Source organism: Heterocephalus glaber, unplaced genomic scaffold (genome assembly GCF_053883595.1).
Source record: "Heterocephalus glaber isolate CG9 unplaced genomic scaffold, H.glaber_assembly_v1.0 deba00001593, whole genome shotgun sequence".
In the NCBI taxonomy this organism is placed as follows: domain Eukaryota; kingdom Metazoa; phylum Chordata; class Mammalia; order Rodentia; family Bathyergidae; genus Heterocephalus; species Heterocephalus glaber.
In genome coordinates this window covers 4,121,288-4,143,390 of record NW_028258368.1, presented here as the reverse complement: position 1 = coordinate 4,143,390, position 22,103 = coordinate 4,121,288, and the positions used below count along the sequence as shown (strand labels likewise).

General features: G+C 43.8%; 2 protein-coding genes across 7 annotated transcripts in view; both read left to right on the top strand.

Moving 5' to 3' along the window:
• Nucleotides 1-6,109, top strand: part of Esr1 (estrogen receptor 1) — a 426,367-nt gene extending 420,258 nt beyond the window's left edge. For all 6 annotated transcript variants that reach the window (XM_021237950.2, XM_021237951.2, XM_087193444.1 and 3 more), the window contains one exon: nt 1,588-6,109. In XM_021237950.2, coding sequence (XP_021093609.1) covers nt 1,588-1,822 — 235 coding nt within the window. In that variant the 3' untranslated portion in view covers nt 1,823-6,109. The remainder of the gene's footprint in view (nt 1-1,587) is intronic.
• Nucleotides 6,110-8,798: 2,689 nt separating this feature from the next.
• LOC101716425 (leucine-rich repeat-containing protein 37A2-like) lies at nt 8,799-11,804 on the top strand (the record flags this gene model as incomplete). The annotated part of the gene is given in 2 exon segments (XM_021237958.2): nt 8,799-10,296; nt 10,299-11,804. Coding segments are annotated over 2 exon segments (2,958 nt in total), but the record flags the coding sequence as incomplete, so codon positions are not given.
• Between the last annotated feature and the right edge of the window lie 10,299 nt (nt 11,805-22,103).

The following is a 22,103-nucleotide window of genomic DNA, read 5'->3' as shown; positions in this document are numbered from 1 at the left end:
GCAGAAAACCAGAGAGAAGGTGCAATTCTATAGAAATCTTGGGGCATTTTCCCTGCTCCTACCCCTTTCTGTCTCTGTGTTTCTCTGTGTATTTTTCTGTCTCTCTGTCTCTGTCTTTCTCTCACACAAATACACACATACACACAATAATATTTTGGTACCTCACTACAGGCAATCTAAATCATAGACCTGTTTTATTAAACTTGGCCCCAGCCATATGTTCCTACTAAGAGAATTTAACACCGTATTTCACCTGACTGTAAATGTGATTCATTAGGTTGCACGAGGGAGACACTGCCAGACCCAAGGGGCATTTAACTTTAACAGCATTTTAAATTAAAAAGCAAAACAAAAACAAAATAACACTTAAACATGTGATTTAGGTTGGCCTGCTGGCCTGAAGGGCTCTGGGCTGTATTTCATGGCAGGGCTCCAACTTATGCTGGCTTTCGCCTTACCAACAATGCAGATATTTGCTAGGACATTCTTCTGGGCCTGCCTACTCTTGGCACATGTTTGTTTTAAAGAAGTTTCTAGCTAGAGAGTGGTTATTGTCCTTCCATCTCCATCCTGTGTTGTGTTAGGGACAGAGCAGAGCCCTGGCTGATGGAGGAGGGTAGAGGAGGAGCATGGGAAAAATGCTATGTGCCTACATTTCCCTCCTCCTGTTTACCCCCTGTTTGCAGGACATTTACCAAGTTCTGGGTACTGTTCTGGCTACAGTAGAGAACAGTATGAACAAATCCTTGTCCCTGCTGGAACTTGCACAGTATGTGCTGGTTTGTGTGTGTGTGCGCTTGGAGTTGGGAAGAACAAACACACATAAATTCATAGGAGAATTCCAGCAATAAGTGTGTTAGGGAAAAAGGAATGATGTGGAGGACAGCAGCTGAGACTGCAGGGGTCTGAGACCATTGGCACACACTAGCAGAAGCCTCTCAGAGGAGGTGGCACTTGAGGACCTGGGAGCAATGCATCCAGAATGAGGGATCTGCCATGTGCAGATCCCCTGCCTCTGGGAGGACACAGTTCCTGTATGGAGCAGGAAGCATGGCTAAGGAGAGTGAGAGATGCAAGGCAGGATGAGCTCCCCAAGGGAGACTAGGGCAGGTCAGGTGGGCCTTGGAGAATGTGGCCAGGACTTTCCATTTTCTTCTGAGTTCCATGAGAATCTACTGAGAGGCTTCAGCATGGGAGTTTCTTGAACTGCTTCACATATTTAAAAACTGCACTCCTACTGGCCACATATGTCAGGTTCTCCTTTTAGATATCATGGTAGTAGAGGAGAACAGGGCCTTGGTTCAGAATGTAGGAAGAAGTCACCAAGTAAGAAGTCCCTGGAGCTGGCTGAAAAGAGAGTGCCTGAGAGTAGGACTGCTTTTGTAGAGGGGTGACTTGAAAACCACAAGGAGGTGAGTCCCAGCCTAGGGTCTCAGAAGCCCTTCAGTCTTCTTCAGATACCATCTTAAAAAATGGATCTTTGCATAGGAAGGAAGATGGCATTACAAGTATCCTTGGAGTTTCTTTTACTTCCCCTTCCTATGAATTTGGGTCCTCCTAACATGGTCCTCTTTGTGTCCTCCACAGTAACAAAGGCATGGAGCATCTGTACAACATGAAGTGCAAGAACGTAGTGCCTCTGTATGACCTGCTGCTGGAGATGCTGGAGGCCCATCGCCTGAACACACCCTCCAATCCCATGGGCCAGTCTCCAGAGGAGCCTAGCCAGAGCCAGCTGGCCACAATGGGCTCCTCTTCAGCACATTCCTTGCAAACGTATTATGTTCCCCAGGAAGCAGAGGGTTTCCCCAACACAGTCTGAGAGCTCCTGGCCTCCCCAAGGTTCTGAGAATCCCTGTAGCCTTTTACCCGTCATGCATCACTTTAGCAGAACTCTGTCTCCTGCACACTCCAGCATGCATCCACTGCCAGTGGCTTTCTAATAAGAGTTACTGTTCCTTTGCTTGCTCAGTTCTTAGTGACACATCTTCTGTAGGGAACAGCCAAAGGGATTCCAGGGCTAAATCTTTATAACAGCTCTCTTCCTCCCTTTGCTACATTATTAAGAATGAGGATTCCTGTGGCTCTGCACAACTGAACTCAGCCTATGAGATGACTGCATGGAAGCTACTCATTGAGACCCAGACCCGGAGAACAGACTTTTCACCTCTGCTAAGCACTTTGTAATGGCTCCAAGAATAAGCCTCAGGAAAGAATTTAAAGTGGCTCCTTTAATTGATGACTTGGAGAAAGCTAACTCAAGGGTTCATTAGAGCATCTTCTTGTATTCCTCTGTAATGTGTCACTTTGTTAAAAAGTGATATTTTGACCTTGTTGCTCTGTCGCATGGCTTTAGCACAATATTTGGTAATTGTCTATTCATTTGCCCTATAAGAATACAAGATTCACACAGGGAAGGAAGATCCTTAATTGTCAAGACCATGTCAGCTTAAGCACTGAACCTTCAAGCTTGCTCAAGTTTCCACTGCTGGCTTCCCAGAGCACTACATATATAGGTCATGGGTTCCAGGTGATCCTTGCTTCCCAAGGACCTATGGGAAACAGCTAGTCAATTTCAGTTAAGTCACTCCCACATAGATCAGTGTCCTCATATAAGGGACAAGTTCTAATTCTATTTTTCCTTTTATAAAAGAAAGGCCCCGTCCTATCCCCAGAACTTGCAGGAAAAGCAGATTTAGGACCTGTTCTGGTGGGGTTTCACACTTACCAGCAGAGGGCACTCTGCTTGGATCTTCCTGTGTGATTTAACACTGAATTATTCAGAACTCAGCCATGATCAAGGGCAGTTTAAATGAGCTGACATACTGGTGATACTTTTGGACTTGTTTTTCTTTAGCCCCAGGGCATGGGACGAAATAGTAAATGTGCATGATGACTGTGGCTGCTAGAGAATGGGAAGGTAAGGGAGAAACTGGATAAAACTCTGCAACAGGGTCATAGGGTGACCAGATCACAGGCTGCAGGTGGTTTGTACCTCACAGATCCTGCACTGCACAGCAGAGCTGGCCTGGAGTTGACTGAGTGGTTTCCCTCTTCTTCATGCTCATGTGGCACTGCTTGGAAGAAGTAACATTAGCCAACTGCATTCTCAGCCCAGCACATTCCAGGCAGGGGAAGAGGAGGAGGGCAGGGATTGGAAAATTCACCCCCTCGGGCTGCTTGGGCCTGGTCAGACTACACATGCCCTTGGTTATTCAGAGCTCATCCAAAAATCAGCTAATGATCTTGGGAAGAGAATACCCTTACTTCTCCAAACCGTCCCCCAACTCATACCCTAAAACTGCACAAACCAGGAGAAGAAGACCAGAATTGGTCCACAAGAATTCTTTGACCAGTAGACTAAAAAAAGAAAGTATTGCTCCAGCCACAGGGTTGCCTTCCTGGCCTTTGCTTCTCTAGTGCAATTTTGAGTCATTTCCTTTTCTTAATGAAAAAGAAACTTTGGTTTCCTTCCCTGACTTCAAGTTCTATAATTCAAGCCTCATTGAGAGGTGAGATACGAGCCAACAACCCAGGTGAGCTGCGAGGCTTCTCTCAGTATGTTCTGTTTGGAAAAGTGAGTTTCTTTAATTTCTGGTTTCCCAGTTAAGTGACTACCAAAGGACTGGGAAACCAGGAGGGCCAAAAATTTTTTAAAAGGTTTTTTCATATATGTGCATCTAAATTTGGGAGAAGTTTTATATATCTGTGCTAAGAATATGTTTAAGAACATAATTCTTTTGTTGTTTGTTTTTAAAGCACCTTATATAGTATAATATATATTTTTTTGAGATTGCATTGCTTGTTTATCAGACAATTGAATGTAATAATTCTGTTTTGGATTTAATTTGACTGGGTTAACGTGCAAAAACCAAGGAAAAATATTTTAGTTTTTTTGTATACTTTTCAAGCTACCTTGTCATGTATGCAGTTTTGATGCCTAAAGCCTGGTGATTATTCATTTAAATGAAGATCACATTTCATATCAACTTTTGTATCCACAGTAGACAAAATAGCGCTAATCTACATGCCTATTGTTGGATATTGAATGACAGACAATCTTATGTAGCAGAGATTATGCCTGAAAAGGAAAATTATTCAGGGCAGCTAATTTTGCTTTTACCAAAATACCAGTAGTAATATTTTTGGACAGTAGCTAATGGGTCGGTGGGTTCTTTTTAATGTTTGTACTGAGATTTTTCTTTTAAAAATAAAATAAAAAACAAAAAAAAATCTTCTAGGACTATTGATGATGTAATACCAGCTAAATCCAAACAATAATACAGTGAAAGGTTTTACATTATTCATCTACTGTGTTTGTATTCATGTTAAGATACTACTACTTTTGAAATGGGCAGAGAACATCAGATCGTTGAAATGTTAGCCCAAGAGTTTCAAACAATTTTGGAAATCTCTTGTTATTCTTATTTGAAGTGCCAATAGTGAGCTGCTGATATTTTTTAGCCTATGTTGCTGTAGGGCATAGGGGACATGCTAAGAGAATTTTCCCCCTGATTTTCCTCCACTTTGAGGCAATTTAAAGCTTGAAAGACATGATCCACTTGGAGATTTGGGATAAGGTGGAGAAGTGGGTTTGAGAATTTGAAGAATGGGAAACTAGGAATAAGAATATTGAAAGATTCTGGCATCTGGGATATATACCAGGTTTCAGAATTCCATTTCTGCACTGTATCCAAAATAACCAGCTCCAGTGACTGCCATTTCCAACATGGCAGCTTGAGTTCTGGAGAAGAAAGAGACATAGACACTGAAGTCCAAAGAATAGCTGGGGGTCTGTGTTTCTTTTAGCCATCACCTAGCTTGCTGCAATGATTTTGTAATACTATCATGCAGCAATGAGAAAGACTAGGTTATCTAAAGAGAAAAATCCCCATTGATCTAGGGTGCAAAATTCAGCCCCCAAGGAAGTGTAACCTTTGATTCCCTAGTAGCCTTGAAAATCTCTTTGACCATGCCACATCCTATGCCTTTTGGGGACTGAAAAAATAAGTGACTTACTGATAATTTACTTTTAATCACATTAAAATGTTCTTACTTTGAAATGGTATACATTCAAATGGTCATTGATTTAGAGCTCCCTTGCTCCTACATAAAACTAACTACAGATCCCTTCCTGTTCATATTTTCCAACTTTGAAATGGACTGTGGATATTAGGAATGATCACTAGGACCATAGTAATATCTGACATTCACAGGCAGATCCTCTTGGAGAAACTAGTCCTTTGAAAGGCAAATAGAGACATACAGTAGCTCATAAGGCAACCATGATTCTCTTTGGTGCAAGCCTTGGGAGGTTGATCCACATTACACTGCACACTTTTTAGATTAACCCCCTGAAAATTTACTCACTCTCACCTGGAGGAAATGGATTTAACTGTGGTCCCTGATATCCATCTTTTCATTAGTGTGATTATACTGTTTCTAGCTTCATTTTTCCATTGAAAGTGTGAGCTCTTCTTAAGTCACTTAAAAGTGTTTTCTAAGTAATTGCTGCCTCTATTATGATACTTCAACTTTGCACTGTTTTTTCAGAGACTAAAAAATTTATATTCTTCTTTGTTTTTTTTGTTTTTGCATCCAAATGTGCCTGAACTTTTAAAATATGTAAATGCTGCCATGTTTCAAATCCATCTTTAGTGTGTGTGTACAGAGCTGTGCACCCTGGAAATAACATATAGTCCCATGAGCAGGTGCCTAAGACATAGACCCCTTTGCACTAACAAAGAGGTCATTGGTCATAGAGACTTGAATTAATAAGTGACATTATGCCAGTTTATGTTCTCTCACAGCTTATAAACAATGCTTTTTGTGCACTACATATTCTTCAGTAAAGAGCTCTTGTTTTATGGGGAAAGGCTCAAATGCCAAATTGTATTTGATGGATCCATATGCCCTTCTGCTGATGCTACTATTATTGATGTGATTCCAGTCTGTCACAGCTTTGCTTTGTTTAATGAAACACACTTGTAAACCTCTTTTGCACCTTGAAAAAGTAAAGAATCCAGAGGGACACTTGAGCACCTCTAAGCCAATTTTCTCAACCTATTTGATGTTCAAATAAAGAATAAAGATAACAGATTTTGGTTTTTTTGTATGCTCCACTTCTTGCTAATGGTTCACTACTGAGTGTATGAAATCAAAGTGATTTGAAGATCCTCAGAATACCATGGTCTGAATGGCAGGAGCCTCCCTACTACAGAATGTTCCCCCAGGGATGAATCCCAGGACATCCCCCTGGGGTTGGGACAACAGCAGAAAGCAGGCTGAGCCTCAATTTTTGAAAATTTTAGAATTATTGGCAATTAACTTTTCAAAGTTTCAGCTTACCAACAAAATGGTGATAATAACACCTCATTTGGAGAATGGTGGCTTAAATGAAGTGCTCATTAAAACAGTTGTTCTCTAATGCTGAATCCCAGCTCCTTCCCTGTGAAGGGAAGAGGCTTGAGAGTAACTATTGATAAATGAATGAGTGCATGGACGATGAATGGTGCAGACCGTGTACTTCTAGCTTAAAAAGCTCTCTCTCCTCATGGAAGTGAAACTGGTCCACTTCCAGCCCAGGATTCCATTTCAGGGCACTCTTCCCTTAACAAAGCTATCTGCATGTTCCCTTTTACCCATATTCTTCATGATAAAACATGAATCGGGGGAAGGGGATGTGATACATTGAGAGGCTACATTATACATGCATAAGGCTCTGTAACTAGACAACCGGTTGAAATTCTCATTCTACCAGTCAGCGAGTGATCTCGGGCAAGTTAATTTCCCTGTGCCTTAGCTTCTTCACTTGTAGAATATATTAGTCTCCTTTCCCTTGTTTCTATAACAAAATATCTGAGGCTAGGTAACATACAGAAAAGAGGTTTATTTAGTTTACCATTTTGGAGGCTGAAAATCTGAAGAAGTGACTCTGAGAATTTGGTGCTGACTCTGACAAATCTTCTTGGTGAACACTGAGTGCTATTGTTCAGTCTAAAATGTCCCTAAAAGTCCCATGTGTTTAGAGGCAGGCTTTTAAAGGAAGTTTAGATCATGGGGGTGCTCTACTTATCCATGAATTATTCATAGTTGAATGTGCTCTTGTGAGGGGAGCTTGTCAAAAGAGGTGGGTTACTGGGGGTGTAACCTGAGAGAGTATATTTTTATCCAGTCTTCTCTCTTACTCCTCTCTCTCTCTCTCTCTCTGCTTTTTGGCTGCCATAGGTGAGCAGCCTTTTTTCACCACACCCTGCTGCCATGCCCTAGAACCAGCCATCCATGGACTCAACCTTCTGAAACTGTGAGCCAAAATAGATCTTTCTTCCTTTAAGTTGGGTGTGTCAGTATTTTTTCCCAGCTACAGGAAAGTGACTAATATAGTGAGTGGACCAGGGATCACATGATGGGACGGGAGATCAAAAATTGGAGAGGCCCCTGCCTCCACCCCACCTGGTCTTGATTTTGCTTGGAAGCAGTGCAGGGGAGGAAGACTCACTCTAGGTTTCAGGTGGAGGGAGAAGAGCTCCAGTTGCCAGGGCTGGACCACTACTTCTGATAGAGCAGTGCTAAACAGTAAGACAGGCCGTGGCCTTGCCTCCATTTTTTTCTCCACAGAATGTTTTGTTTTGGAAATGTAAGTTTATGTGGCTGGGCTCCTGCCCAGTGTATCAAAGTGGTGTGTGGCTGTTTGAACTGTGTGACCTTTCAGGAATGTTCTGTCAAGCCCTGCCCTCTCACAAGAAGGTTCTGTTAAGCTCTGGACCCTGTCAGAAATGTTCTGTAACTCTGTCCCTGCGTCCCCGTCCCCCCCCCCCGCCCCCCGCTTCAATGAGCATGCTCACCTACCCCGTGGCTCCCTCTATAAGGAGGCTCTCATTTCTGGTAGAGTGCTAAGACGCCTCTACTAAAAGGCTTATCTCTACCCCTTCAACTGACCATCAGATTCTCAAGTCTTCAAAGAATGAGAGCTGTGACCCGGAGTTGCCCCACTGAGCAATAAAGCTCAGCTGTGCCACAGAGCTGTGTTTCAGAGCCACCTCACTGAGTTGTAACACTTGGCTATAGCACAGAGCTGCTCCTCTCTGCTGCAACACTTCTGAGCATCCCAAGACTAAGCCCTAACTTCCATGGGAACCTCTTCCCCACCCCACCCAATGGCTGGTGCAGGCCCAAGACCACACGTTGGCATTGCTATGGAGAAGAGGCCCTGTGAAAAGCCACTGTCACCTTTTAAGGGAAAGAGAGCCAGGCCTGGGCACTGATGGGCAGCCCTGAGAAAGGTTTCCTCCCCTATGATGTCATACAGAAAGGGTGGGGTGTGGCAGAATGTGGGTGAGCACCATTACCAAGGCACTTGCCACACAGGTGGCTGCCAGAAAGGTTCTAGCAGACCTAGGGTCAGCACCCTACTGGCCTAGATCTGTGCAACTGAACCTTGCCCTGTCATGTTTTTGCTTTGTTTCTGGGCTACACTGTTGCTGCACTGGCAACAGATGTGCCTGCCCATCCTGGCTGTCCCACAGCCAGGCTGGACCCCATACCGAGTTCACTTGAACTCTGTACCCCTAGCAGCTAATAAGGCCTCTTCCCTCGATTCTGATCTCCTGCTCGAATCACTCACTGCTCTTACTCCCCCAGAAGAGCCTGGGGGCTTTGTTTACCCAGATTCCTCAGTGCCCACCAAGATGTTGTCTCCACCTCAGAGGTTTGCTGGACAGCTGTCCCCACAGCTGGTTAAGGTTGCCGCCCCACCTGAAGGTCTGCGTACCAAGCTACCTTGGCAAGAGAGGCTCTGAAAACTGCTTCTGAGGTCTGCAGCTGTTCAGGCAAGGCCCGCCGAGGTGACGCTTCCACCACCAAACCTGATTCTGGGCACAGTTGGACCTTTGGACCCACAGCTTACCAGAACTCCACCATGGACTGCAGAAGCTAGAATTCCTCCAGCTGTGCAGAAGCCCTCCTCCCAGCCTGCAGACCCCACTGAGTCTGTCACTCAACCTCCAGTGCCTCCGGAGACAGGAGCTCCAAGTCCTGGTCAGAAGCCCACTCAACATTGCCCATCATGCCCGGTCACAGGCCCACCTTCCCACGTGGATCCCAGCAGCACTGCCGTGCCCTCCACAGGGGCTGCACACTCTCTGTCCCTGCAGAAATCTACAGCTCCTGTAACACAGACTGGGGTAACGTTGCCACGCCCGGACCAGGTTCAGGCTCAGCATCCAATCCTGACTGAAGTCACCACTCAACCAGCGGAGGTGAAGGCTCTAACTGTGCTAAGTGCACAGAGCAGCACGACACACAAGGACATGTGCGAGCTCTGTTCCTGCCAGGAGGCGACCCTGTCTTGCACTGACCTCGGCCCCACCCGCAGGCTGCATGAGGTGCCTGCCCTCGAGCCCAGTGCCCACAACAGGACCTTCACCATCTTAAATTTCCAAGGAAATTCTATTTCTTCCCTTGATAAGAATGTTTGGAGAACATACCAGTGGGTTGAGAAACTAAATCTCAGTGGAAACTCCCTGACTGAATTACGAAAAGACTCCTTTGCAGGCCTGCTGTCCCTGCAGTACTTAGATTTATCCTGCAATAAAATACATTCAATTGAAAGAAGGACATTTGACTCACTACCCTTTTTGCAGTTTGTAAATCTTCGTTGCAATTTTGTTTCTCAGATCAGCTACGGAACATTTCATGCATGGCATGGGATGCAGTTTTTACATCAAGTAGTCCTCAACAATAACCCTCTGACAACTATCAAAGATCCATCTGTTTGTAAATTACCAGCATTAAAACACCTAGACTTGGGAGCAACACACGTGCCCCCTGCAGTGCTGGAGAATATCCTCACCATGACTCTGGAGTTGCAAAAACTGATCTTGCCAAGCCACATGGCCTGCTGCCTCTGCCAAATTAAGAGTGATATCGAGGTTGTGTGCCTGACAGTCAAGCTGCACTGTGACAGCACCTGTCTGTCCAACACTATGCAGTGCCTTGAGGCAGCAGCCATGGGGAATGTGGATGGGACACTCATGAAGGCGCTACAGGCCCGGAACAACAGCACCAGCACTCAGCTGAGCATCGAGCCTGAGACGTCATCTTCGCAGCAAAGTGTGGCCCCCTGGTTGGGCATCATGAGCGACCAGCTCAAGTTTGATGACCCAAGTGATGTGATCAACGCCCTCAGCAACGCCCTCAGCTCTGTCTCTCAGAGGGAAACCCAGAGGCTGTGCAGTCAGCTCTACTGCCACTCATTGCAAGGCTTTTTCCAAATGCATTTCATGGAGATAACACAGATTCTTTAAAAAAGGATATAAAGAACTCCTCCTTTATCCATGAATCCAACAAAAATAAATTGGAAGAGCTGAATCTGCTCAGAAATTGGTCAAATGTAGAAATTCAGAAAAAAATGGAGGAAGTTAAGAAGGAAGAAGACACTGTCAGGTGTATACAGCCCAGCATTTTGGGTCCCACCTTGGAGCCCCAAATATCTAGAACACTGGGAAGGGCTCCAACACAGGAAAACAGCATGGTGGAGAACCTGAGAGGAAGAAGGCTGCACACAGTGGACAGGGGCCTCAGGGGCCTGAAGGGCACAGGTAAAAGGCTGCTGCAGGACAGGAGGAAGCAGCAGGTCAGGGACAGGCAGGTCACCTGGCCCCTTGCACAAGCAGCCTCGGGGACCCCAGTGCCACAGAGCTGGAGCAGCATCATAGGGGCCCCCAGCCCCAGGAACCTGGAGAGATTCTCCATCCTCACAGAAGGACAGAGGGTGGCCACCCCTTCCTCCCTGCCAGCTCCCTGGCTGGGCAGGTCCCCCACTTCCACCCCTGCCAGAGCCCAGCCTGTGGTGAGAAGCAGAGCAAAAGACTTCACCCACAGCATACGGTTTCTAAACCACGGGCAGGATGGAGTGCTAAGAATGAAGGCAACTCCACCTGCCTGGCAGTCACAAAAGAGTCGTTGCTTGGCTGAAATGCTCTTCCCTGTGTCCCTCAGAACAGCCCAGGCCAACCCAAGGGCACAGCTCACCAAGGGAAATGCACGCAGCGACCTGAGCCCAGCAAAGAGGCCTGGGTTCCGGTCATGGAGGAGCCTCATGGACTCCCCTCCAGGAGGCTTCCCGTCAGCACCAGGGGACCTGAGTGTGTCTGCTGCAGACTCTGCCTCTGGCTCAACCTCAGCCCCCACACACATCACCTCCCCAGTGCTGCTGTCCCTGGGGGTCGGGTTAGAAACACAGCTGAATCACTTGCTGGAGCCACTCATCCCTGACGACAGCGTGAGATGGTTCATCACCCAGCTCATCAGCATTTTGAAAACGGACTGCGCTGAGCTCCCCGTGTCCCCCGCCTGTGCCAAGCTCATCTCCAAGTCTCACCACCTGCTGATGCATCTGACTGAGCAGCTGGAGTCCACGGTGTCCCAGGCCCAGTGGGAGCAGCAGCAGCTGTATTCTGACCCCATGGTCATGGAGGGGACAGAAGCCCATGGCAAGCAGAAGGGACAGCAGACGCCTCGGATGTCCAGAGAACATGTTCTTGAAGACATGTATATATACAACTGGATCTTCGGGGCATTAGCAGCCCTGGTTATGATGCTGATACCTGTCATCATCGCCCTCTGCGTCAGGTACAGAAGAGCCAGAGTGGAAGATCCAGAGGCCGGGTGGAACCCCAGCGAAGAGGCTGAGCCTGCAGAATCAGCCAGTTACAGGGAGAGTGATGATGAGCTAGTGGAGGTGGTGGTCATCCAGTGACCTCGTCCTGTGAGTGACCAGCAAAGCTTATTTTTCCCTCATCAATAAAGACGTTCTTATCTCCTATTAAAAAAAAAAAAAGAAACTGGAAAAACAAAAAATTGGAGAGGCCAGTCTTGCTCTTTTTTTTTTTTTTTTTTGGTACAGGGATTAAACTCAGAACCTTGTGCTTTTGAGGCAGGCAGCGGAACCACTGAGCTAAATCCCCGGCCCCAGTCTTGCTCTTTTATAACAACTCTCCCTTGAGAGAACTAACTGGGATCCTAGGAGAATTACATTAATTCCTTATGAAGGTACTTTCCCCAATGACCTTGCACTAGGCCTATTTCTCTCTCTCTCTCTCTCTCTCTCTCTCTCTCTCTCTCTCCCCCCCCCCCCTCTTTTGCAGGCCTGGGGATTGAACCCAGGGGCTTTGTACTGACCTACAGTACATTTTTTTTCAGACAACGTCTTGCTAAGTTGTCCAGGTTGGGCTCAAACTTTTGATCCTCCTGCCTCAGCTGCCTAGAGTGATGGGATTACAGATGTGCACACCTATATCTACTTGGTCTCATTTCTTAAAACTTCCACTACCTGGAAAAATTGCCACGCTGAGGACAGAGCTTCCAACACATGAATCCTTGTGAGGCATGCTCAAACTATATCCTCAGTATAGCATAAAAAGAGAGAATCATGCCACCTGCCAGAAGGGATTGCTGTGAAGACTACACGTGGGCTCATTCATGCAGAACATTTAAAGACAGTGGCTGACATTTTTTTCTTTTTTGAGAATCCTCTGCAATTTCATGGCTGATTTCCTTTATTAGGCTGGGTTGGGTTCTTTATATATTTGAGTGATTTGATTCCAAGAAGGTATTTATAATCTTATTCTAGTACTCACTAGACAAGATCTTCAATCTGTTTTCCTTGGTTTTCTCCTTTCTAAAATGGAAATCAGAACAGTGCCCACATTATAGGAGTCCTGTGAAGATGAAAAGAGATCTGCACCTGCAATACCTAGTACAGGACCAGTGGACTGAGCCTCTATCCCTGTTAGTGATGATGTTTGAAATTACTTTTGCCCTCCCAGAGCATTTATGTTTAATGGGATTATTGCTATATTTGGACTTACATCAGCCATTTTGCTATTGCTTTGTCTTCTTTTTTGTTCACTCTTCCACCTTACTCCTTTTATTGTTGTGTTATGGTATAGAAATATATAATTCAGCTCTGCCCCAGGTCCTAAGACAGAACTCTTAAAAACCTTGAAGATAAGGGTGCCAGGAGAATCTTCCATTCTAGTATCTGGTCTTTGACTGGGCTCCTGACACAGAGCTCCCAAACCTTTTAGAATTTCCAGAGTGATAGGACATCTTTGGTTCTAATCAGGTGACTCTTGGTGGGCTTCTGGTTAGCCTCAGGTGGGGACTGGTTGCCAGGGAAACCAACCTTAGGCCTAGAAGTTTGGAGTTCTGAGCTGCACCCTGCAACTTCTGAAGAGGGGAGAGGGATTGAAGGCTGAGTTGGTCACATACAGCCAAAGGTGTAATTAATTATGTGCATGTAACGAAGCCTATACAGAAGCCCAAAAGAGCAGTGTTCAGAGAGTTTCTCAGTAGCTGAGCACGTGGGGTGCCTAGAGGGTGCAGAAAGGGATGAAAGCTCCGTGCCCTTCCTCTGTACCTTGTCTATCCATTTCTTCTACAACCTGTTCATCTTTATTCTTTGCCATATTCTTCATAATAAACCAGCACTGAAGCTGTCCATTCTTATGTCCTGCCCTGTTCTGGTGCTGACCCAGTGGTAGAGGGTGGGGGTGGGGAGCAGCTCTAGACAACACCACAAATTCACACTGAACTTACTCAAAGTTTAGCAGTTTTTCCAAGAATCAACATTTCTTAGATTGTTGTGCACCTTTGGTCAGTTTGCAGAGTGCTGAAATGGCAGTGGCTTGGTTAGTTTTGTTCAGCCTTGTTGCTTTTGAATCAAGATTTTTCAGTCTCCTTATATGGCCATAGTCTTGTTTCCCCTCCTCTCCACACATCCTGTCTGAACCTTGTTACCCTTCTCAGAACACTGAAAAATAGAGCTCTCTATGTGTGCCAGCTGTTACTTCCACTGACCAACCTTTTGAGGGAATATTGGTAATCATAAAATCTTAGTCTTCCCATCGGTGTGTGTCAAGGTTGGGGATATCTATGCATTGATTCAGCTCCCACTCTGCCACAGGATCACTTTCTTCAATGTTATAAGTCCTTAAGCCTCTGGGGATATTTAAATTCAGAATTATCATGTTTAGATTTGCTACTCCAAAAATATAGAATATGTGCCTTGGGGAAGCAAAATTTTTCTAACCTTCATCATTTGGTCTATATGCATTAAGGAGCTAGTTTTAAGTTCACATCCATGGTAGCTTACAATTGCAGAGCAGAGCTACGAACAGAGGAGGACAGAGATAAATTTCCTCATGGAACTGCCTACACATGGCCAGGGAAACCTGGTTGAAGGGAGAGATGGGGAAAATCCCCTGTGATGGAAGATGCTGCTGTGTGGACTAAGCAGCATTTAAGCCAAGGCACTGTAAAGACACTCTCTCTGCAGAAGGAATGTTTGATTTTCCTTTTTACCTTGAGAAAAACCACACACGTACACACTTATACACACGAGTACCATTTTTGGGGTTTCACTGTATCTCGTAGTGACTTTATTCCATGTTTCTTGGTAATTTTTACAGCTCCCCTGTTAGAATAAAAGTATGATTAGCTTATTTTACAGATGATAAACTGAGATTTAACACAGTTATGTAACCTTCCCAAGGTCAGAAATCTTGTGAATGGCAGAGATGGGCAAATCTTCCTGACACTGAACTTGAGTGGTCAGAAGAACCACTGTGAGCATCTTAGGTGTCACTGGGAATCACAGAGTACATATGAAAATATGCTCAAGGACCAGACAAAATGTTAACTTTGCATCTCAACAAGCTTCCCCATTTTATGACTAGAAAGAAAGCTTCGATGAAATTTTAAGGCAAAATGCCCTTGAAATTCTGGAGAAATGTGTTCCCCAGTTTCTTGGGTAGGACAGCGGACCAGCAGTTACTCCTCTCTTAGCACTTAGTGGGTGTACTGAGGTAGTGATAGGTACTTTCCTGCCCCCAGTTTATGACAGAAGCAGCAGGTAAGCAAAAGACTGATTTTTGCCCAAAACCTGGGCACCTGATAGCTGATACAGTACTGGGCCAGGCTCAGTGTTCTGGGGCCACAAGACATCTCTTATCTCATGGCCCAGAAGCAGACCATGGCTATAACGAAGGCACAGAGTATCTGTGCAGAACTGACTAAACAGCAGATTTCACCCTAACTAGCTGAGAGTGACAAAACCAAAAATGGGAGCAAGGCAGTATTTGGGCAAGCATTCTGAAGAGCGATTTTGAAACAGAAACTGGGTGGAATAAGCTCAGTACTGCACCGGCAGGATGCAGGGAAAGTGCTCCCAAGTAGCCAACTCTGGGCCTGGGGCCAAGCTCCAGTCACCAGGAGCTGTGGGAAGGACAGAGGCCTGCGGCCCTTGAAGGCAGATGCACTCTGTGCTGTGAGGCCTCACCGCTGCAGCACTAGCACCTGCCATCAGCTGCCTTTTCATTGAGAAACCAGTGATCGTGGAAAGGCCAGGGAAAGGTTTGTGAGCTGGTAAACATTTTTATGGGCTGATTGAATTCCCAAGTTCACTCTAGACTCAGTGGAGGTTAAGCTGTAAAGATTCCTGAATGTTTCCACATTTACAACCAGAAGGAACACATTTCAATACCCAGGGCCCCAGACCACAGGCTGGGGGCACAGGAGGGAAGGGCAGAGGTACAGTCACAGCATGGGCAGTGTTGTGGGCTCTGGGAGCTTGCCGTGTCTTCCTTCCTCCCTCCCTTCCTTCCTTCCTTCCTTCCTTCCTTCCTTCCGGGAAGTCAGGTGCAGGCTGATTCCTGGGGCTGCAGCAGGGAAATGTTTCTTTAAAATGCAGGGAAGGGCTGCTAGGAAGCTTCTAGGTGCTTCTCGGAAAAGAATGGACTTCAGCTAGAATACATGATCTCTTACTTATCTTTTAATGTATTGTTGCTATTTCAAAATATACCTACCAATTTTTACAATCCAATCTATTCTGAAAGCTAAAGAAATGTATATAAGGTGAACATCCCTTATTGGAAATGCTTGGAACTAGAAGTACTTCAGATTTGGGAGTTTTTCAGGTTTTTGAATATTTACACAGACTTTACCAGTACACATTGTAATCTAAAATTTCAAAATCCAGTATGTTCCAAAACCTAAACTTTTCTAGTATCGTGTTGGCACTCCAAAACTTTCAGACACTGGAGTGTTTCAGATGAGCAATGTTCCACCTGTATGAAGGTTTGCAAAGACAGAAGGTTTGGATAGAGAAGCTCATTTTACTTACTTGGAATTGTTTCTATCAACTGGTTCAAGTCCAGGATCATAAGATCCTGAGTTCAGGCAGGAGAAAGATCTAAACCCAGAAAGTCCAGAAACAAAGTCGGCGCTAGGCTTCTTCCTATGGAAAAAGCAGCCATGCTTTGGTCTAGATTTTTTTAAATCAATGGAATGCCTATGGCAGAGAGCTTACAGCAGTATGGAAGAATTTATCAACTACTTCCTGTGATTGCATCAAAGCAGAAAGGCAAAATAGATGCTCTTTCAAATTTCCTACATCCTGTTTCTGTGGAAGTGGCCCAGCTGGATGAGTCCCTTTTTTCCCAACCTCCAAGTCTCCTCTGACATGGAGACTCAAGATCTTAGAAGCTTTTAGGACTGTTTTGGTCTCTGGGGAATGACAAGGCCTCCAGGTGAAAAAAGAGCCAATCCCAAGGACCCAAAACCTTGAACAAACAAGGTTTATCACCTCCCAAACTGAGTCACCATCCTACTCTCATTCTGCCCACTCCATAGAGCTCTCAGAAGCCACACATGCTCCCTCTCTTATTGATTGACTGATTGATTATAAAAAACAGGATTATATGTGTATAATTTTGGTCCTTTTCTCTTATTCATCATGAGAACATTAGTGATATTGAAATGTACAGTCCTAAAGTATTAGCTCACTTCCCTGTGCCATGCAGTAGATCCAAAAAATTCATACTGATTCCTCTTATCAAACTGAAGCTTTGTCCTCCCTGATAATTCTCTTATATCCCCATCTGTGCCCCTGCTAACCACCTCTGCTTGTGCATTTCTTTGTTTTACTGTCCACTTGTAAGTGAGGACATGGGTCCACGTGTGCCGCCTTCACCAATGGGGTGCACACAGCCCCCAAGAAAGCAGCTCTGCAGAGTAGCCAAGTCCTCACAGTCCTGGTGTCGATGCCAGCAGCTCTGTGAACTGTGGGCGCTGCTGACCTGGAAGGTGCCCCAACTAGGAAATGAACACAACCTGCAGGAAGCAAAGGACCTGCACAGCTTTCTGTGTGATTACTCAGGAGACGCTGTCTCTATGCTACAGACAGTGGTTGAAAATCCCACCATCCTCAAACACAGGGCAGGGGACATGGGAGGAAAAAAAAAGAAGGGGATTCTTCATGGAAACTGAAGTGTTTCATGGGAGGAACCAAAAAAAACTCAGACAGAAATGTGGCAGAGGCAATGGGGTGCTGAGTAGACTTTGCGCACCCACATCTGACAAATCTCTGCAAAGAAAGCTGTCGGAAAAGCCACAAATGGTGTTCGTCTTGAGAAACTCAATCTCACAGGCCAGCAAACTTCTCTAAGGTATCAGAGTAGGTATTTTAGGCTCTTTTTGGGGTCTCTGCTTTACAACCCTTTGAAAATATAAAACCTCTCCTTAGCTCAAGGGCCTGTCAAAGCAGGGCCAGGCTGTATTTCTGCAGTTTACAGATCTTTAACATGCAGCATCCAGCTGCACGCTGTCTGTGAGTGGAGAAGAAGAGTCCAAGGAGGTGAGGCGAGGCCCTGCTGGTGCACACTTTGGAGGCCTGAGGGAATTCCTCGAAAGGAACTGTGAGGATGCCGTCCATTCCCCGGATGCCTGAGCTGCCACAGAGCTGTCAAGACTCTAAGACCGAGATCTACCCCATGATACCATGATTCGGGTCAATAATCTTGCATTGTATACTGATGATTTCCTGAGAACACAGCTCATGTTTCATAGTGGGTTTTTTTGTTGTTGTTGTTGTTAAATCACAATTTTAAAAAGTAAAGAATGATTCTAAGAGATCTTCTCCCTAAAATGGTTAGAACACTCATGGGGAAAAGATTTGGTAAGCTCTTCCCAGGAACTATTTCTGAAATAAAATTGCCAGTAGAGAAAGTAATAAAAATGGTATAATTAACTAACAATTAGTACTTGCCCAGCACTATTTTAACATATGACATAGCGTATGTAATCCACATAGCAACCCCATGTAGTAGGTACTGTTTTTATCCCATTTTACAGAGGACGAAACTGAGGAACAGAAAAATTAAGAAACTTGCTCAGATTAAGCAGATAAGAAGTGGCTGCGCTGGTCCAGAGTCTGTGATATAAGCAGAGCTTCTCTACGAATGGACAGAATGAGCTTTAGGAAAGCCCAGACCCCTGACTCCCCATCAGTTCTACCCTTCTGGTTAGTAGACGCCATAGCAGAGGTTAGGGAAGGGGAGACATGACGGGGAGGAACTGAGCCCCTGCGAAGCCAGGTTGAGTAGGCAGAATCTAGAGGGATGTTGTTGAAGAGGAACAGATTTCAGGCAAAAGTAAAGCAAGTTGATCTCTGGAACCTGTTTCAGTAAAGAAAGGCCCAAAAAGAGGCTGCCTGGGACTTCTAACTCAAGGTCAGAGTCCCCACTACTTCCCACAACAATCACTTATAAGGATCAGGCTGCGGCTGCTGGCCTGACATCCCCTGTGAGCAGGGTGACTTCTGGTGATGGGTGGTAGCTTAAGAAGTTTCTCTTTTTTCTTGAACAAATGAATCTCAAGTGCATAGCTCTCCCAGGGAAACTCTTCTCTGGGGGGTTCAGTGAATTCCTTGGTCACTAAGCTTTTTTACCCCCACCACCCACCACTTCTTCTTCTGGTACCAGAAATTGAACTCAGGGCCTTCACACTGAAGTACATGCCCAACCCTTTTTTTGTTGTTGTTGTTTTACTTTGAGACAGAGTCTTAGTAATTGCTAAATTGCCCAGGCTATGCTCAAACTTGGGATCCTCTTGCCTCAGGCTCCCAAAGTACTGAATTATAGACCTGTGCCACCACACCTAGCTGAGCTTCATTATTTTGAATTGGTGGCTATTGCTACCATTGTTCTTATTCCCTGAATCCAACCAAGCATCCAGGATGAAATTCTGGTATGAGGTCATCCATTAGGATTCTTCCCCTTACGATAAATGACATGTGATCATTTATTTTGGGCATACCAACAATTTTCTTCTAAATTAAAAAGCAAATCAAATGTCATCTCTTTATACAGGAGCAGAAGTGCTTTTTCATTACCTGTTAAAATTATCATCATTCCTACAGTAATTTGGATTTAACAGCTACACATACTCCAGTCAAACTTAAATAACAAGTGTTTAAAATGATTTTTCTACCATATGACTTGAGTCACAATATTAAGCCTTATGTTTCATTTATGTCTCTCCAAACTTCTTCCTTGCCTTGTACAATTAATATATGCACATGGCTTTTCCTTTAATAAAACTGGGATCTGTTGTGGTTCATAGCTAGATGTCCCTCCAACACCTCATGCATTCATAGGTGAGGATCTTAGAAGGTGATTGGATCATGGGAGTGTGATACTCCTCAATGGATTAGTTCTCTGATGAGTTTATTAGCTAGGTATGGTCTTGGGAGGAGAAGCCTAGAGGGAAGAGGTGGGTCACTGGGGGCGTGGCCTTCCTTCTCCCTTGATCCCTGTCTGCTTCCACACCAGCATGCCATGAACTGTTTCTCCTCTGTGATCTGCCTCTATTATGCTCCCCTGACTTGAAGCCAGCCAACTATAGACTGAAACCCCTACAAACTGTGAGCCAAATTAAATCTTTCCTCCTTTAACTTGTGGGTGTTGGGTATTTTGTCCCAGCAATGAGAAAGTAACTAAGACAATCATATTATACAAATTATCCTACATCTTACTTTTTAAATTTAAGTATATAAAATGGGCAGCTTCTCGAATCAATACATACAAATTTTTTAAAAGTTTGTATCATCATCTTTAAAAAAAGTTGTATCATAGTAAATACTAACCATGAACTATAATTTATTCAATAATCGCCTTGCTCTCTGAAATGTAATAACATAGTAATAACAGAAATACACAGCTTGTTCCACATTGTTTTGGAGACAATTATCTATCCTTTTGGAAACTGACAAAGTTTATGCTAACTACAAAAATGATTCTAGGGAGAGTACTGATCTATTAGAATAAAATACAAGCTAACATTTGCATAACCTTAGAGTGGAAAAGGCATTTTTATACAGACTGTCCAGAATCTAAAAAGGGGGGGGGGAGAAAACTTGTCAGATTTGATGACATAAAGATAAAAACTTTCTATGTGACTAGAGGAACTATTTAAGTCAAGAAAAATGATATAAAGCATTAATTTCTCTCCTATTAAAAGACTTCCTTGAAAATAATAGGAAAATGTGAAAACAAAGAAAATTATCAGAGGATGAAACAAATTTCACAGAAGAGATAGTTGAAGTGGAGAAACTGCCACGTAAACTAGTCATGAAAGTGTGAAGTTAGGAACAGCGGTGTGGGTTGGGTAGTATCTCAGGAAACTGGTCACATGGCACTTGCCCAGGGAACAACAAATACTGGTTCTCGGGGATGAAGATTTAATTGTTTTGAGGTGTGGTCCGTGATTCTAAATTGTTAAAAGTTCTCTGAGATGCAAATGTGTAGGATTTGGACATTAATAATTTCGGAATAACTGAAGTTTGGCCAGCAATGGTGTGGATTTAGGGAGGCTGTATGGAAAAGCAAGGTCTCATCTTCACTGTGAGTGGGAATATAAGTCATTGTGACTTTTTCAGGAAGTAACCTAGCAGAATTTATTGAAATGTATTAAAAATTAGAAAGTATGTACCTGTTGATTCAGTGTTGCCACCTTGAACAAAGCATCTTAGAGAAAGAAAAGCAACACTACTCAAATATGTACATGCATAAACTTGATAAATGTTTAACACATCTTTACTTACTAGCATATGTCTGGAAGAAAACAACTGTTGACTTAAAATGTTAATTTATTTCATTTGGCATAATGTCCCCAGGGCCATCCATGTTCTAGCCAGTATACAAAGATAAACGAGGAGGTAGAAAGACACAGCTCAATGGAGGCCAAAGAACAGATATAGAAATATGCACTAGTATAGTTATCAATGTTAAACAGGAGGATGAAAGTTTGTAAAATTCATTTACTATGGATTTTTGTTAAATAAGTAGATTTTAGCTGTTCATGTCAGACAAAAAATAACAGTGTGAGATAACAGCAATGTTAATCTACTTCACTATAGTAGATGTTATATGTATCCCATAACATATTATTGTGAACGTCAAATATACACAATATAGTTTATTTTAAAAAAATAGAAAAAGGCTGGGGATTTAGCTCAGTGGTTCTGCCTCCTGCCTCGCAAGTGGATGGTCCTGAGTTTTATTCCTGGTACAAAAAAAAAAGAAGATATGTCTTGAGACATCCGGCATATCTAGTGATGAATGACATATGTGTGAGTGGATTATTATAAAGTGAAAAATTCAAATTACAGAGTAAAAATAGTCTTTAATTTTTTCAAAAAGGTATGCAGTTTGAGTGGGAAAATCAAAAGGCATAGAAAGGTAACATAAAATTGGAAAACAAAGCTGGGAATTGTGCACACCTGTAATCCCAAAACTCTGTCAGGCTGAGGCAGGAGGAGGATCATGAGTTAGAGATTTGGCAACTCAGTGACTTAGTGAGAACTTGTGTCAAAAAAAAACACAAAAAAACCCCCCAAACCCCCCCACAAAACACAAAACAAAAAAATCCAACTACACCAAACCCAACCCAACCCAACAAAACGAAACAAAAATGCTGGAGAAGAAGCTCAGAAGCTCAGTGTGAAGGCTTTGAGTTCAATCCCCAGTACTGAAATAAAACAAAAGTGGAAAATGATCAAGAGATATGAAACAATTTTTCTTTAGAAAAGAGAAAATTTGTAACTAAAATAGTTGATTTTTAGCAATTAGACTTTATAATAGATACATGTACAGAGAGAAATGGTGCTTCTCAAGAGATATTTAAAAACTTATATTAATATACTCTAAGTAGTACTATATTATACTGTATTATTTTATATACTATATTAATAATTATAAGACATT